The sequence below is a fragment of the Polypterus senegalus genome, chromosome 6 (assembly GCF_016835505.1).
Source record: "Polypterus senegalus isolate Bchr_013 chromosome 6, ASM1683550v1, whole genome shotgun sequence".
NCBI classification, from domain to species: Eukaryota; Metazoa; Chordata; class Cladistia; order Polypteriformes; family Polypteridae; genus Polypterus; species Polypterus senegalus.
The window spans coordinates 39,164,779-39,183,312 of NC_053159.1; the positions used below are offsets into that span (position 1 = coordinate 39,164,779).

At 36.8% G+C, this 18,534-nt stretch overlaps 1 protein-coding gene across 3 annotated transcripts in view; it reads right to left on the minus strand.

The window, feature by feature from the left end:
• rftn2 (raftlin family member 2) overlaps positions 1–18,534 on the minus strand; it is a 336,974-nt gene that overhangs the window by 290,878 nt on the left and 27,562 nt on the right. For all 3 annotated transcript variants that reach the window (XM_039755878.1, XM_039755880.1, XM_039755879.1), the window contains exon 2: positions 1,665–1,814. In XM_039755878.1, coding sequence (XP_039611812.1) covers positions 1,665–1,814 — 150 coding nt within the window. The remainder of the gene's footprint in view (positions 1–1,664; positions 1,815–18,534) is intronic.

Consider the following 18,534-nt stretch of genomic DNA (forward strand, 5'->3'; position numbering starts at 1 on the left):
TCAGTCCACACCTTGAACCTGTCCCAGTCATTCAATACATAATACACAATGTTTCTCCAGATATCAAGAGTGAGCCTGATATGGCCGTGCAATATGTAACACAGAGAATGGAAAAGATAGGTGCCATCTCCAGGCATGGAAACCACTCAGTAAGTGACAGTTCTTTGATCGATGGTGATCACCTCGATAGACATGTTAATGCGGGTCCGGTTGGAATGATACAGGAAATGGGTACCTGAACAATGTAAAGTAAGTCTAAAATACCGACACAATAACTATAATCGTAATAAACGAACAATAAAACATGGATTAAATGGATTAAATAAAAAGGCTGTAGTTATCAGCAGGGAGACGTGAATCCTGTGGCGAAGCAAGGAAGGGAATGAAGAGACTGGAGCGATGGACGGCCTTATATAGGCAGGCAGCCAACAACGTGGGAGGCGTTGGGATGGGGGACCCAACACCGCCTCACACGGTGACTGAGCTGCAGGCTATGGACATATATATGTACGTAAGTAGGATTCAGTTAGCGTTGGGAACCCGCGTACCAAATTTCTTGAAGATGGGCCCATAAGTAAGAAAGACTGTTGAAAAGTTCAATATGGTGGCCGACAGTGGCATCATACCACTTAAATAAGTACCAAATTTCAGCCTTCTACTTACACGGGAATTTGGAGAATTAGTGACGTTGGAAAGTTCAATATGGCAGCTGAGAGTGGCGTCATACCACCAAAATAAGTACGTACATTGGTTTCGGTTAGTGCAGGGAAGCCGCCTACCAAATTTCGTGAAGATGGGGCCATAAATAAGAAAGTTCAACATGGCGGACGTTGTTGACCGTTATGACCGTTATGCGTAGAATTTCGAAATTAAACCTGCTTAACTTTTGTAAGTAAGCCGTAAGGAATGAGCCTTCCAAATTTCAGCCTTCTACCTACACGGGAAGTTGGAGAATTAGTGACGTTGGAAAGTTCAATATGGCGGCTGACAGTGGATTCATACCACAGAAATAAGTATGTACATTGGTTTCGGTTAGCGCAGGGAAGCCGCCTACAAAATTTCGTGAAGATGGGGCCATGAATAAGAAAGTTCAACATGGCGGACGTTGTTGACCGTTATGGGTAGAATTTCGAAATGAAACCTGCTTAACTTTTGTAAGTAAGCTGTAAGGAATGAGCCTGTGAAATTTCAGCCTTCTACTTACACGGGAAGTTGGAGAATTAGTGATGAGTCAGAGAGTGAGTGAGTGAGTGAGTGAGTGAGTGAGTGAGTGAGTCAGTCAGTCAGTCAGTCAGTCAGTCAGTCAGTCAGTCAGTCAGTGAGGGCTTTGCCTTTTATTAGTATAGAGATACCTGACTGTAAATGAACAAGAATGCACAAAAGGAAAATAAAAAAAAAATAATAACCTATGTACGAATAAGCTAATCGCAGATGCCTAAAATGATAAAAATGAATTTTACTTTGTGTAGTTTAAACATATCAATGGCCATCAAGTTTTATACTCCTTAAAGCAATAAATCTTTACTTTGCACACCACCTTTCCTCTTTAAACAATTATTCATACATCTTTCAAAGAAATATATATCTGCCAAAAGAGCACCTACTATAAATTACATTAGCTAGGATAACAAGTGTTATTAAGTCAAAATTACAAGGACACTTACTTTTAAGTCAAAGCCACCAACAAAGATGCGATTGGGAATCACAGTACCATAGCGTGGAGCAGAGTTGGGATTATGGCAGATTGGTGATTCTGAAGAATCAGCACAGGGAGAGGAAGAAAAAGAGCTGGTCTGTGCGTGGCTGTCCATTTGCTGTGGAAGGACAAACAAAATACCAAGGTAAAAAAAATTTCTGTTCATTCTTCATCGGTTAATGAACAAACACAATGACAAATCAACTAATTATCAACACAATTCTTTACTAATGGGAATAATTTTTTTTTTTAAATTTCAGTAAAACAAAGTCTTGAAATACTGTACAGGAGAACTATGTTTATCATCTATTTATTGTTTATATTGGGAGAAGTGCTAATATTTCTACTTTGGCTAATGGACTTTAACTGAATACAGTAGTAGTAGTAGTAGTAGTAGTAGTAGTGTTAATGGCTGCTGGGTGGCTTTTTTCTTTTTTTAGGGATCAAATGTTTACAGATAATCTGATAAGGTGATCAAGTAGGAACATTGAGGACACACATAAAGACACAGCAGTAGAGAAAAGCAAACACACAAAACAATAAACACATACTCATTTATAATTACTAAACGAAGGTTGTATATATGCACGGATGCCAAAGGCCAGAAGCAAGCCGTGCCGAAAGCACACACGCACGGCACCTTAGCGCTCCAGAGTCAAACCCAGCGGCTTCCCAGAGTCAGTAGGTGGTGCCCAAACCACACAACACAACCTGTAAAGTAAACTTGAGGTAAAGCATGCACGCCTACAAGTTGCCATGGTGACATATTTAAACTTGACGTAGTGGTGACTACTGACAGTGCCACCAGTCAGCTACTCCACAGTGCCAGCAGTCAGTGTTCTCCACTCCACAGTGCCAGCAGCTACTCCACTACACAGTGCCAGCAGTCAGTGTGCTCTAATCCACTGTGCCAGCAGTCAGTGTGGCAGCTGTCAGTGTGGCTTATTTGAATCACATTAGGGTAATTCAGTGTTAAAAGTAAGTTCAATTATGATTCCTAACACCAAACGACTTCTAGCTAATGACACAGATACAGAAAAACAAAAACGAGATGAAAACAATGAACGAAGGTGCCTACAACGTGCTTCTAAAACACCAGAAGCAAAGGAGTCATGGCTCCAAAAAGAAAGAGATCAAAGATCAGAAATACAAAAATGAGCCCCCATGGATAAAAACAATGAATGAAGGTGCCTACAATGCACTTCTGAAACACCAGCATGGACAAAGTAGGGATTTACCTATCTGAGCCTGTATTTGGACATGAACAACTTTATGTTACCTTTTCAAGAGTCCGGCGTTCGTGTGACGTTAAAGTGAAGGTTTGAACTACTCCATATCAGGTAGAGCTGATTCAAGGACAGGAAACTATCTTTACTAAAAATGTTGTTTATAAGGAAATTTTTGATTAACTATTTGGAATTTACCATTTTATGAATTTTTTGTTTCCAATTTACTTCATTTAAACCTTTGCACTCCGATATTTTTTTTACTTATGGGTGCAGCAACTCAAAGACATTTTGGACTTAAATGATATAACAATTACATTTCAATTTTAGTTTTAATAAATTGGTTAATTTTAGTACAAATATATTTATTTAATTAAATGAAAACTTTCCCAGGACGCTCCACCCCTCCATGATTTTTCATCCCTGCAAAGATCGCAAGGAACAGAAAGTGATTGCCATTCTTGGATTTGTGATTCTTTACAGAATCAGGGGTTTACTGGTTTATATAGAGATGGCTTAGCTTTGAGAGTTTAGATGTACAACAAAGTGAGGTATTTTGTAAACTAAACTCAAAAAGTTTGCTACCAAAGCAGGCAGCATAACTAATCTTTTTCCTCACCTAAAACTGCATCAGACTTCATTGACTTGACTGTTCTTCAACAGCCACACCACCCCCTCTGCTCAGATAAGCTAAGGATAATGGACAATTTTTACCTGAGGAGTGCAATATATTTAAAAATGGGGAAGGAAAAAAATGGCTGGCATTTTGCATTATTCAGCCAAAGATGGTTCTCGACACCACTGTATAGAAAACATGGTACAACGAGTGCTCCAGGTCTTCTGCTTTCAAAATGAACACTGGACAGCTATTAACTGAAAAAGTCTAAGACTTACGACAGCTGATATTGAAAACATACCAGCCCTACAAGCAAGCATGAGCTTAGTGTGATCGGTGTGCAATTAGGCTGTTCTATACACACATCTACTGCAATGAATATCCAGCATCAGCTGCCCCACATTTACTGAGCTTTTTGTTTTTCTGCATTTAGATCAAACAGTTCAGCTGTGCATCACCATATGGGACACCTGGCTGCAAGTTCAAAAAACACTGACATTAAAGGAAGAACAAAGCACATTGCACAGAAAATGGAGAGACTGCCTCTAGTGACATTTTGTTACTTTCTCCAAAACTTCTTTGGGAAATCTCCAAGTTAAGTATTACACTTCAGAAGAATTATTTTGATTTTGCCTCAAGCTTTAGTAGCTATTGACAATTGTGTTCTCATAATCAAGGCAATGTCAGACAGACCATTAAGGAAATGGAAAGTTGCAGGAGTTTCCACAGCCACTTGGCTAAAATCACTTGCTCAACATAAAAATGTGATGCCCAAGGATAACATACAGATCTCAGACAAACTGAAACCTCAAAAACGGAGAAAGTCAGTAAGTAGTACCAGTACAGGCACTACCTTTTAGAATATCCAACCCAAAGGCACAAGCCTCATCATCTTTAGAGTTGACCTTCAATTGTATGTTGAGAAAACAGTGAACGTTACATTCAAGAAACTGGAAAGCAGGTTTGAAAATATGAGAGGTAATACACATCGAAGAACTTCACATGAGTCTACAATCATTTGTTAATTCTCAATCTTCTATCATGATTCATGGCCAGATGATTTAACACTAGAATTACCAGTGCCTACAAGAAAACTCATAAATCCGGATCACATTAAATCCTTTCTCACCTCTCCGTCAGCGTCTTTTATCCTGTAAATGTGTTGATACGCAGCAAGCAGCCTGGTTACCCATCCCCCCCGCCCACCTCTGCAGTTCATTTCACAAAGAAGTTTCTCAGTGCTCAGTGTTTATCTTCGAGTGAAGTGCTGGACCTTTATAGGGTAAAATAGTATATCATCATTTGGAATACATACATTTCATGTGTGTTCAGTGTCATCAAAAATCTATGTAAAAATGTTGTTAACACAGAAACGTTTTTCATGTTTTAGTAATAATTGATAAAATGTAGACATGAAATGTATAATGTGTGAAGCCTGAAATGCAAATATGAAATAAACATTTTCACAAAAGGTACAAGTATAACAAAACAAGTGCACTTCTAGTCAAGAATTTAACAGAAGAAAAAAGAAACTCGGTTACGGTAGGCAGTTGCTACGACAGCTTGTGTGGTGCAATGCTAAGAACTGCTGCCTTCCAATCAAGAGGTCACAGTTTCAATATCAGCTGCTTCCCAAATTTACCATTTTGAGTAGTGAACTGCTGTTATTGTTAATATCATACAATGAAAACATACATTTGATTTGTGTCTGTAAATTTATAGTTAAAGTTAGCGGGGTTTTTTTCAGTTTTATTCTCTCAGTCATGTTCAAGCTCCCACAAATATACCCCCCATAACATGTTGGGTTGTACCCCCTCTTTATTTGAAAACCGTGTCAGATCTTGTGCGTAAACGAGACTGGGAAAACTTTGGACATGGATGTGAGTGGTGTGCGTGACTGAGAATGACTGTGGATGTGAATTTTTTTTTATTCAGTTTTATTCTTGAGTGTTCCTGCTCACGCTGAATTAGTATGCACCTTCTGATCCATGATGTCAAAGCCGCACTGACAAAAAAAAGAGAGACTTGGGTATATATGACATTTGGAATAGTTCATTTTATGTCCTGTATTGTACATTTAAGAATATAACTGAAGAAAAAAGAAAGGTTACAGTAGGCGGTTAATACGACAGCTTGCGTGGTGCAATGCTAGGAACTGCTGACTCCCAATCAAGAGCTTCTGGGTTCGATGATGGCAGCTTATAAAGTTTACCAATTTGAGTAGACAGCTGCTCTTATTGTTAATATTATACAATAAAAACATACATTTGATTTGCGTCGGTAACAGCTGCTGTAAATTTATAATGCTTGTCAAAGTTAGCTTTTTTTATTCAGTGTTATTCTCTCTGTTGCGTTCATGCTCGCCCCGATCTGCCACTGCTGTTTTCAAATAAAGACGTGCTATAACAGATCAGAGAAAGAGAACAGAAGCCCTCCCCGCAAGAAACATCCACTCACATATAAGAACAATGCAGCTGCACCAGGCATAAAGGCGAAAGATGCCATCGTTTGGATACAGGACAAGGTCTGGCGTCATCCTGCAAATCACCTGTCCTTCAAAGAAACAGCATGGCTTACAGAGCTCGCCAACGCTACACCGTCCAGATCTAAACACTAGCGTGGTGTATGTGCCAAAAAAAAAGTCTAACTGCATTCTCATACCATTGCTCGCATACTAAGGTGTCGGCAGGTATTTTTCGTGGCATTACATATGTAATTTGTGAGCATGCCCTTGTCGATCAAACAGAGGAAGCTCTGTAGTCTACTTGTGACTTTATGCTGTAGGAAGATAAGTAAATAAATCAAGATAAGCAACATTCGATCTGGCTTTTATATAAGTAGCATATAAATGCTTCTTATGTAAAGACCATCACAAAACATAATCACAAACAGGAGTTTGCACGATATGTTGGCAAGCTAAGTAAGCCGTGCTGTTTCTTTGAAGGACAAGCTGTATCCAAAGCTGTGCCATCTTTCACCTTTATGCCAGGTGCAGCTGTGTTGTTCTTGTATGTGAGTGGATGTTTCTTGCGGGAAGGGCTTCTGTTCTCTTTCTCTGATTTGAGTTCACCTCTGTTATAGCTCGTCTTTATCTGAAAACAGTCGAGTCAGATCGGGGCGAGCGTGAATGCGACTGAGAGAATAAAACTGAATACAAAAAAAAAACGCTAACCTTTACAAGTACCATACATTTACACTGTCTGTTACAGACTCAAATGTATGCTTTTATTGTATAACAGTAACAATAAGGAAGACGTTAAGACTCGAACATAGGACCTTCTGAATAGGAGTCAGCAGCTCTAACCACTGTACTACCCAGGAAATCAGGATAACCAGCAACACTAACCTGATTTCTTTTTCTTCGGTTATAGTCTTTGGTGGGCTGGATTTACGAGTTTTCTCGTAATCTTTGGTAATTCTAGTGTTAAATACATTTGGAGAAGAGAAGTGTTGCTACAAAATGCATTTGATGTCAAGGCAGTACAAACAGAATGGAGTCTGCTAAAAATTCTGATTAAATGCCACTTCTCACACAAGTTTTTTAATGGTTTGTACAAAGTATTTCTGTGCAGTAAGGCTCTTCTGCCAGTTTTCCACAATATTCAACATCTTGTTAAGATCATATGTACTTGTGTCTATTGAGCATGGAAAAAGTGTTATATAATTAAAAATTACATTATTATTATTATTATTATTATTATTATTATTATTATTATTATTATTTCAGAAGCTCCGTGTAAACGTGGCTTTACAGCATAGAACAGAATAAAATCAAAAGAACAAAACTCACTCAATGTCTCAACCTTCAAAGATTTAGTCAGGATCAGCACAGAAGGCCCATTACTTGAGCAGTTTGATCCTGAGTCCTTTGTCAAACGCTGCCTCACTTCAAACACAAGTAAAAGAAGACCAAATGACACTGGATGGCCCTCTGACACTGACATTCTCAGAGCCTGAGTAACATACACTGTTCTTAATGACAGAACATAGTTTTAAGGTTATGATGACAATCATTAACTCATATCATCAAGATGGACACAAAAGCACAAGGATAGGATGTACTGCACAGGAGAAGGAAAATAATTAAGACACATACATGGAGGTTAGAAAAGTAAGAGATTGAAAGATTAATATTTTACTCATTGTATTATTTGGCACCTAAATGAAAGCTATTAGCGCCTAATTTTTTTCTTTTAGGGTCCACTGGCTTCTTGAGATGAATTTTTGTCTGGAATCCAGTATCTCTCTGCTTCTGTTAAAGTACTACTGTTCACACTCTGTTTACATGAACTTCCAACATCCAAGTATCACGTGCATTTCCATTTAAATTTGAAATCTCTAAGTCTTCCACTTTTAATAAGAATGGCACTAACTACTCAGATTAGTAAATTCAGCTAGAATAGAAGGCTAAAAAACAAGATGAGTACATGTTACAGAACAAGTAGCATTTGAATGCATTTTAATAACATAAATAAAATAAGGGCACCAACCATTGGTTAAAATATTGAAGATTTTTCTTGATATTTAAAAATTGTACTTGTACTGAATATAAAGTTGTTTCGGAGCCAAAAGATCTAGCTTTTGCTCATGATCTGAGCTAAATGGCTTGACTCACTTAAATGTGTCAGAATGCCCATTCAACAGTCTAAACTTTCTTTTTTACTGCAGTCGCCTGCCTGTATAAACTCTTAATCATAACAAAATCAAACGGGAATCACAAAACCGGTTTGACAGCTGTTCACCTAGCTTATACAGTACCACAAAGTAACACATAATACGTAAAGGGTGTGACTACAAAAAAAAATTACATTTTGTGTACATTTTTTTCAAGGTAGCTTGAGGAAACTTCTTACTTGCATAAAACATGATAAGTTTGCCCCATAGTAACATATTAGGGCCGATTCTCAAGCAGAGGCAGTGTCACTCTGAAAACACAATATTGGGTCAACCCACTGGTTACCACGGATTCACTGATAAATATAGTCTTATCAAAAATCACTGCAGCTTATGGAAGGAAGTCTCTATGCCTCTGCCTTAGCAGAGGTACCTCTGCTTTTTGAAAGCTGACAGAAAAGATTGAGCATTTTAAAAATCAGACCTGCATATCATATTGATAAGAAAAGAGGCATTCAAGGAAGTATGAATGCTTATCTACAAACTCTCACAGTGTAAAGTGCTTTATCAAGAAGTCACTGGAGCATACAGACAGAATCTATAACCATATTGTGAGGTTTCTGAACTCTTTTAGAACACCCCCCAACAGGATGGCACAACAAAGCACGACTGCCGAGTCTGTGGAGGAGTGCTTGTCCGCTGCCGAGGCAACCACAGGTTTGCAGCACAGCAGCAAAGCGCCGCGGGCCAATAGGTGATGCAAGGGACATTATACATGCAGGGAACAGTATAACTTGGCCACTGACATGAACCCAACTATGCCCCTTTGCTGTGTCTGTGTATAGGAGAGTGGTAGCTCCCGCAGTAATAAATAACCCGGCTGTTCCTGTTTCAGGCTGAATAAAGCTGGTTTTGCTAAAGTACTGAGACCCAGTCTCATGTATTGGGGTGCAAGTCAGTGATTCACACGTTACAAAATGAAAGTGAAATTTTAGCAAGATTTTCACTGGATAAATGTCTGAATTTTGGAACACAGACAATCTTAAGTTACTGAGTAAAAACCTTAGGTCTGCTTGGAGTAGGATCTGCAACTGCCATTTTTGTAGGCTGTGAAAACAATGGGGAAATGTAGAAAAGTGCACAATAGAGCATTTCAAAAGGAATCCTGAGAACGTCACATATAAATGTAAATAAAACATTACTTTATGCATCTGCTGTAAAATCTGTCTCAGTGTCAGTTAGTCAGACAATTAATATGTATGAGATTTAGCAATTTGATGCTCTTAGAACTGTTAAGGATATAAATAACAGAAGTGAGCGTTATTAGTCAAGGAGAATGCCTTTTTCAATCTTTGGCCATTTACTGTAGAAAAATAAACTAACAAACATCCTTTGCTTTGAAGAGTTTCAGCATCATAATATCAGTGCAGGTTTAAACAATATCAATGCATATGCAATATTATTAAACATTATCCTAAATTCCCCTCCAAACCAGTAAAATCTCCCCAAGCCTACTGAATATCCCTCTATTTGTTGTTATACACAGGTGAATATCCCACCCCACTCGGTCACACATTAAACTCAAACACTGATAGTGCAGTTTAATGCTTTAAATATTAAGATGAAAAAGCTTACTGAGTAGTGATAGGACGATTAGTTACAGCAAAATTGTGTAAACTCTGTTTGTAATTTATTCATTCTCACTATGTGTATTTAGGTTTTGCCAACATCTTGAATCTATGCTATCTATCCCAGCAGCATTGGGAAAAAGGCAGAAATGCATTCCAGATGGGGGTGGTTCATTACATTGCCAATGTATTGACAGCGCACTGACAGAAGAACTTTTCTAGAATCTGGGAAATCAATTGACTACAAAAAAAACAACATGAGACATAATTGAGGTAAAAAGATTGAAGCAAAAAAGTCAATAGAAAAGTACAAGAACAAGACAGAATTTCATCAAAAGGTTTTGACTGTTTTTGGAATCCTGTGGATCTTATATCCGACCTTTAACCTGTCGCACTGATTACCTCTGGATCATGACAAATGAAGCCACTCACCTTGAAAGGCAGGAATACCACTTATCTGGAACAGGGTCACTGGGATAAATAAAGTCCATAAAATTCAAAATCTCAAATCCTATATAACACAAGGTCAAAAGCAGAAAACCTAAAAATTCAAAATGGTCATAATATCAAAAGCAAAAAGGAGAGCCAAACAGACAAATACTAAGCTGTTATGGTACAGACAGAGTTGCTGATCTAGTTCAAGTTTATTTTAATGTTTTTCTTATTATTTAAATATAATTCTGTTTTTGATTGTGCTTCGTATTATATTTATGTAATACTGTGTGTTATTTATTCTTTTGCTATTTTGTGCTATGTTAAAAATAGATGTAGTGTTTTTTGTTAAATGCCATGTCTTCTTTATGTGGAGCCCATGGTGGTAAGTCAGAGAATGGTAGACAGTTATAGGATATGCTTACTTACAACCTAAAGGTTGTAAGGTTGTTTCTTCCAAGGGGAAAATTACCAGCAATTAGAGCCAAAGTTTTATTTATTTTTTCCACTGAGAAAAACAGCGTATCCATTTTATTTTTTACGAAATAAATTATTGCAAAGTCAAATTGTACTTTTTTCTTTTCAAGTACATTATCTTAATCTAAAGATACTGTATAAAAGCAGATCAAATATTGGTATGTCAACATGCTGAACGTTAAAAAAGAAAAAGATTTCATGGGGTTCTTACTTTTTCACATGTTTGTACCCTAAAGGATGGCAGATGAAATGAAAAGCAGGACTGAATTTTGAGTCAAAAATAACTCCTGAACAACAATAAAAACAGCCTGCGTTAAAAATATACACAAGACAGCACGGACTATAGATGCATAAACAGAGCAAGGAGCCCAAAATATCGTGTGCGCAACTTTACAACAAAATTGTGATTTATAAAAGAAAATTTGACAAGAAAACTTGCATTTATGGCAACTCTTGCCCATCCGTATGCAACTCTTCATAGAAAGTTGGAAATGATGATCACTTACATCCAAAATAATTCTTATTATTGAGTCATTATTATAATGTGGTTTGAGATGACAAGTATTAAACTTCAAAAGTGCTGAATATTATGTATAGACTCTGTTACAGTTGCCTTTAAAGAGGGTCAGTGCCTTGCATTTGCACTGAAGACCTTGCTTGGATTTTCCTCATTTTATACTGGCTTCCTTTTGGCACTTACATTAATTACAGTACAAATCAATTAAATCAGTTGTTGTCAATAATTGCATTAAGTAAAACGACAAACATGATTCAGGCCCTACAGACAAAAAGCTTTAAATATCATGCTCTATAATAAGGGTGGATGGTACAACCAAAGATTTATATCAAAATATAATTAAAAATTATCACAGTATATATTGTGGCATAATCAATACTGAATCCAGTTTAGATGCATCTAATGGTCCAATTTCATAGGCAAACGGTGGGTAGTTCTACTGTTTTTTTCATAGGGACCACTTTAATAAACTGAAGCAATAAAAATAAATTTATACAGTATAGCACCTTTCCTAAGCTGAAGCACTTCACAGAACTTCACAATGAACAACAGGGGAAAGAACAGCAAAAAATATCAAATACATAATATTGGATAAAAAATAATAAATAAAATAAAATATCAACATAGAACACTAAATAAATAAAGGAAACAAAAACCTCTGAAATAGAGTATCAGACAATAAACCACAATAAAATCCAAAATTGTAAATACTACAAGAAAACTCTAAACAAATAATTCCTGATACAATTGAAAATCATCCTGGATAGAGATGATCAAAATGTCAGGGTAAACTGAATGCATTCCTGAAGAAATGAGTTTTACATTTTTTTTTTCAAAATAATTAATTTGAGACAACAAATCTAATTTATATTCAAAATGTCTATTTTGCAAAATACAAATAAGAAGTAACTAAGAAATAAATATATTTAGCACATGCCATTACAAAGAAATAGCATTTTTGAAAATGTGCAATCTATAGACTATATAGTAAAAAAGAAAAAAAAAAGATTAACAATAAAAACAAATATTCAAAGAGCTATTTTTACCAAATGCTTCGGGGCCTCACTGAACAAAAAAAAAAGTCCAGCTAGACTTTAATATTGCCTTTCAAAACATTTTTATAAACATGAAGAAAAATTACATAGAGACAATTTAGATCTGGGTGGCGCAGTGGTAGCACTGCTGCCTCACACTAAGGAGACCTAGGTTCGCTTCCCGGGTCCTCCCTGCGTGGAGTATGCATGTTCTCACTGTGTCTGCGTGGGTTTCCTCCCACAGTCCAAAGACATGCAGGTTAGGTGATTGGCGATCCTGAATTGTCCCGTGTGTGTGTGTCCTGCAGTGGGCTGGTGCCCTGCCCAGGATTTCTTCCTGCCTTGCGCCCGGTGTTGGCTGGGACTGGCTCCAGGAGACCCCCATGACCCTGTGTTAGGATATAGCAGGCTGGAAGCTGACTGACAATTTAGATCTATATTGACTAAAATACTTCCCCAGCAGCCCTAAAACATGTACACTCTACTAAAAAAATCTTTCACACTTGTCACATGTGAGTGTTGATTTTTACTGTTTGTATTCACTGGTATATATATTGATAATATTGAATGACTTATATGCCTGTTAGTTGTAGCTGTTAACTAATAGCCTTTGTCTTTAGAAATAATAGAGAGCATTTTAATTAAAGCCTCTTGATCTGTTACCCGGTCCTGCTACTACACCTCTGCAAGGTTAAGTATTTATAAGAGAACATGCATAATCTAGTATGGCCAAAAACTGACTCTGTGGGTCCATTTATCAGAAATTTGCAAGGACATAAGAAATTAAACTAATCATACCTCTGTAATAAAGTATTTAAGAAGTGTAATCAACAGCTGTATAAATCAGTAATCTCCTTCCATGCACGTGCGTGTCAATTAGGGCTGCTACTAACAATATTCAATGAATCTGGCGATTATTTTGTTGATGATTAGTTGGATTATTTTTAAATCACTTGAAATTAAGCACATAGAGTGCATGAAATTGAACATTTCACCAAATAACAGAACAGTATAAAACTGTAAGAAATTTATTTTGTAAATGAATTACGTGTAGATATTTTAAACAAAATATAGGGTTTTATAAAGCATTCACATAATAATACACTGAAAATAAATAGAAATACAACAGTAACAATACTGTCTCTGGCTGGGTAATGAACACACTCACAGAAACATTTTCTTAAAAACAACAGTTTTCAATAAATTAACCAAACTTCAATATGGCTTATGTAATCAGGATCACATTAAACCGACACTTCAAAATTAAACTTGTACTTTAACTTAAGAAACTTATCAGTTTCTAAGAAAGAGACAGTTTACTGACGAAGCATTATGTAAATATCTGGCTACAACAATATTTCGCCACCAAAGAATCTGTTCCAACATCATTTTTCTCTAAGTCTACAATGTTTGAAATTAGTTCAGCACAAAGAATATTGTTGTCATTTGTTGGGGAAATGCATACACTTTCCTTTTGTGATACTCAGTTCTTACTTTGTTATTTAATATGGCAAGTTTATATTAACTGAAAGTTACTATCTTTTTGCTTCATTTTTGTGCATAGAAAATTCTTTTACTGTCACAGATTCTTTGGCACATTAGCTTGCAGCCAATACACTGTTGCAGCCTGCTGCAAGTCATTTCTGTCAAAAGTGCGTTGTTAGATTTTCATGTTTGAAACTGTGTGATCCTTCCATAAAATCTGTTTTACCACTTAAACTAGGCTTGCTGCAGCATTACTTTCACATTATCCTGTCTTCCTCCTAGGAAGGGAACAATTTAGGTTTCCAAGGGCCATTGTCTTTTTGGAACTATGTGTTGAATTGGACGAGATATTAAAAAGACAGACTGCCTGAAAGACCGACTGCTATAACTGTTCATATCCAGGTTATAACAACGGTTGATATTCTGGTAACGGGCACCTAGTAGAGGGAACTGGCAGACATGTCATGAATTTCTCAGTCAAGCTTCAGCTCCGTCACGCCTACTGTGATGGGAGCCAAAAAACAACATTCAGTGCTCTTATGATGTGCCAAGCAACAAAAAAAGGCAATCTGCCACAGTGCCAAGTTTGCCTAAAATAAATGGTGCAAATGACAGCATTCCAATTGCAATAAGGACACCTGGAAACAATGATGCTGCTTTTGTTAACTGCAAGCAGAGATATTTTATTAACATACAAGTTATTTGTGATGTCAAGACCAGACCAACAAACATCATGGCTTGGTGACATGGGTCAAACCATGATTAATTCATTTTGAGGTAAAATTTCGTCAGAAGACAACTTGCTGATGGTGCAGAACGTGATGGCTGGCATGTTGGTAAGGTAACTGGCTAAACCCACAGTTCTATATATTGCGTATACTTTTCATTCTAACAGCAATCATGCTATTATATGTGGCAGGTGATACTGGCTCCAGATGTCCATTACCGACTCCCAGAGCACAGAACAGAGGCGTTACAGTGTCATGCATGCTCTTGCGAACTTGGATGTGAAATGTTGGAGGTTTCTCTAAAAGCCAATGAAGGTCTGCAGCATCGGGTTTGAGTGCACTGTGCTACATAACGTTGCACAGCATAAAAATCTTCCAACTCCTGACCTTATTGACCTACCTAATGAGACAGCTGCCCTTCCCACTTTGAGGCACTGTGAGAACATGATGCATTATTTATGAAATGAACAAACAGGTGCATAGGTACATTTTCTAAAGCGGTCTTGTAATGACGCAAGATATAGTCTACTCAACAATTGTTGGCATCCCTGGTAAAGGTAATTAAAAAGGGCTGTAAAAAAAATCATCTTCTTGTGAATTACCATAATCCCTCACTGAAAAAAAGCCCCAACCCTTAATTAAAGTAATTTTTGCAGGAAAAACAAAGTAACTCTGTCAGCAAGAAATATTTTTAACAAAACCGCATGTGCCACAATTATTGGCACCCCTAAAAATTATTATGAACACAGTGTGAAAAAAGCATTTTGCCATTTATATCTGCATTTTTTAAGTTAATCTGAGTGTATAGAAACTATCAAGCAGTAATCTATCCAGTTTCAATTGGGTATTAGTATGAGGTGGCAGATAGGACAAATTCCCTTATCCTTTCAACAACATGGGAATGATAAGAGAACACAAAATTCAAATGAGATACAACTGTGTTGACCTTCATAAGTCAGGAAAAGTAGCATTTTGCGGTCACCATTTCTCTAGGTCAATAATTCCCTGACACTACCATCAGATGCCATCTCCATGGAAATAGGTTGTTTGAAAGGCATGTCAGAAAAAAAGGCTTTACTGTCATTTAACCACAAATGTAAGAGCTTGGAGTTTGCTAACACTACTGGAACTATGACTGGAATCGTGTTCTATGGTCAGATGAAAAGAAAATTGAGCTTTTTGGCAAGATTGGTTTGGTCTAAAAAGAAAGATTGCTATACCAAAAGGATGCTGATCCCCACTGTCAAATATGATGAACGTTCTTTGATTTCGTAGGGCTGTTTATCCTCCCACTGGATATCTTGTTGGGGTATATGGCATCATGGACTCCAAGAAATACCAGGAGATTAAAATTTAAATCTGTCTGCCACTGCCAAGAAACTAAAACCAGGTTTAGGCATTCAGCAGCACAATGCTCCAAAACATATGTCCAAATCAACACAAAAATGGTTAAACAAATACAAAAATCAAGTTTCTGTCATGGCCATCACAGTCCCTGGACCTAAACCCATTCAAAACCTGTGGGGTGAGCATAAGAGGAGAGGATACAAGCAAGGGCCCAGGATGCTGGATGATCTGGAGAGATTCTGTAAAGAGGATAGGTCTAAATCTGTAAAGAGGATTGGTCTCTAGATTCCCTGCTCTTTATTTTCTAACCTTTTAAGATGTTACAGGAGATGACTCAGTGCTGTTTTACTCGCAAAAGGAGGTTTTACAAAGCATTAAACACAGGGGTGTCCATAATCATGGAACATGTGGTTTTGTTAGCAATAATTACTTAATGTTTAGGAATCATTTTATCTCAGAAAATATTTACTTTATTTAAAGGCTGTATTTCTGTAATTTTTTCAGTGAAGAGATTAAGGTAATTCACCAAAATGTGACTTTCTTATACCCTTTCTTACTCATCTTTACCAGGTATCCCAATAAGTGTGGAGAAGACTGTATCTTGAGTCATTGGAAGACCTTATTAGAAAATGTACCTGTGCACCAGTTTATTTACCAGTATATGTGCACTACCTGCATCACTGTCCATGCTGTTGCATTAGGACACTGATATAACATACATAGATATACTTGTGATATCATCATTCCACATAATAGAAGTCCCCCATTCCATTTGCCCAAAGGCACAACAAAGGAATACAATACAACAGGCAGAACACAATACCTAACCTGACCCTCTGACTAGCACAGCCACAAAACACAACTGTATAATATTCTTCAAAGAAGTAAATTAATAACTACCATAAAAATAAAATTAAAAATATATACAAATAGAAAAAAGAAAGCAAGTAAAGAGGTAAAGCAGATGAACAGACATACATACAACAACTTACCTATAAACATACTTATAAACAACTTACAATTTATTTGAAATTATGATCGCAGCCTCCGCCAACAAAACACTGGCAGAAAAGGCACTCTACTTTTCATCGCCTGGCATGTCTAGATATGTTACTGTTGTAAAGCGTAACTGCAGCAATTTGTATTGAAATACAATGAAATTGATGCCAATACGTTGCCTTGAAGAAAGATATAGGCAAAACATCACTGACACAGGCATACCAGATGGAAGACCCAGGTACAACCTTATGTCAGTTCCAAAATGTCTTACTTCCACTGGGATGACTAAAATACACAGTAAGTTAAATAAATGCATGTGGATGGCTGAAATGACATCAATCAACATAAAAATGCTTCCTAAAGCATGGCACTCATACTAACAATGTACTATTATACTGCTGCAGAAAGCACATACACAAGAATAATAAATCATTACAAAAACATCTATTTTTACATGAAATTTAACTTGTCTTTATATATTAAACTGATTTATAATAAATTAAGCTAACAATAAACTACTGCCAGACAAACAAGGAGAGTGGCTTCAATACAGCGCGCTGTATATATGACATGGTACACAGGTAATAGTCATTTGCCTTTGGAAATAGATTTAATATTTTCATGTGAAAACTGAAACAGACTGATCTATTAAGCAATCAACTGGCAGAGAATAGGAACTATACTTTATAACAGATTTCTCCTCAATGAAATGGTATATATCTAACTATATATCATTTTCAACAATGACACATTCTGTTTCAGCAGTTTTCCTAACTGCATACCTCTGCAGTAACGAGTCTTTGTTAATGCATTATAAGTAGTAGCATCAGAAAGATCTGGCTAGTGTTTCAAAGCAGTACAAGCTGAGCCAAGCATTACATGCCTGGTCAATCTAGAAAACTTGAAACACTAACCAAATACATGTTCTAAACAGATAAATGAGTGGGTTGGGTAGTTATCCTAGGTTTGTTCCTGCTTTGTCCTCAGCTCAGCTGAGATAGACACCTATTCCCAGCGAACCCAGACTGGATTACCCAATTATAAAAATTAACAGAAGGTTGGAATGAGAACTGTAGCTAAGTTCATTACAGTCAGAGGATGAATGAGAAGCCTCTCTTCCTTTATCGGGCTATGTATGGCAATGTATCAGAAAGAGGTTAGTCTCGCCATTATTTCAACTTCCAAGTTCAAATACATGAAAAACACTGCAGCAGACATCAGGTTGGTCACATCCTCACACTCTTAAATTATGCATGTTATATACAGTGTTTTTAATTTTCAACTATTTTCACAATTGAATAAAAGTTGCATCAACAATAAGAGCCATTTTTGCCTTGAAAGAAAGGATTTTCCCACTTTATAAGTTAAACCACAAGTGATTTTTGAATAATGAGCATGTTTCCCATAATCCACTACCAAAATTCAGGTCCTGAGAAGATGATCAAGGGTATATATACATTGTCAATATACAAGTCTCTGAAGGTCTACAGGTCTGTGAAGGTCTGGATGTACTGTAAAAGGACTTTAATGTAAAGACTTTAATGAATGAAATACCACGTAAGTTATACAAGGCTAGTGGAATATACAACTTTTGTGCATTGGAGTTGCAGATTAAGGCAGATATGCTATTAAGTGTCACCTAGATTTAAACAGGTGAAGAGAAACCTGCACATAAATGAGCGGAACCACAACTACTAACAATGGTTTTATTTTTGAAATATTTAAAATTCTTAAG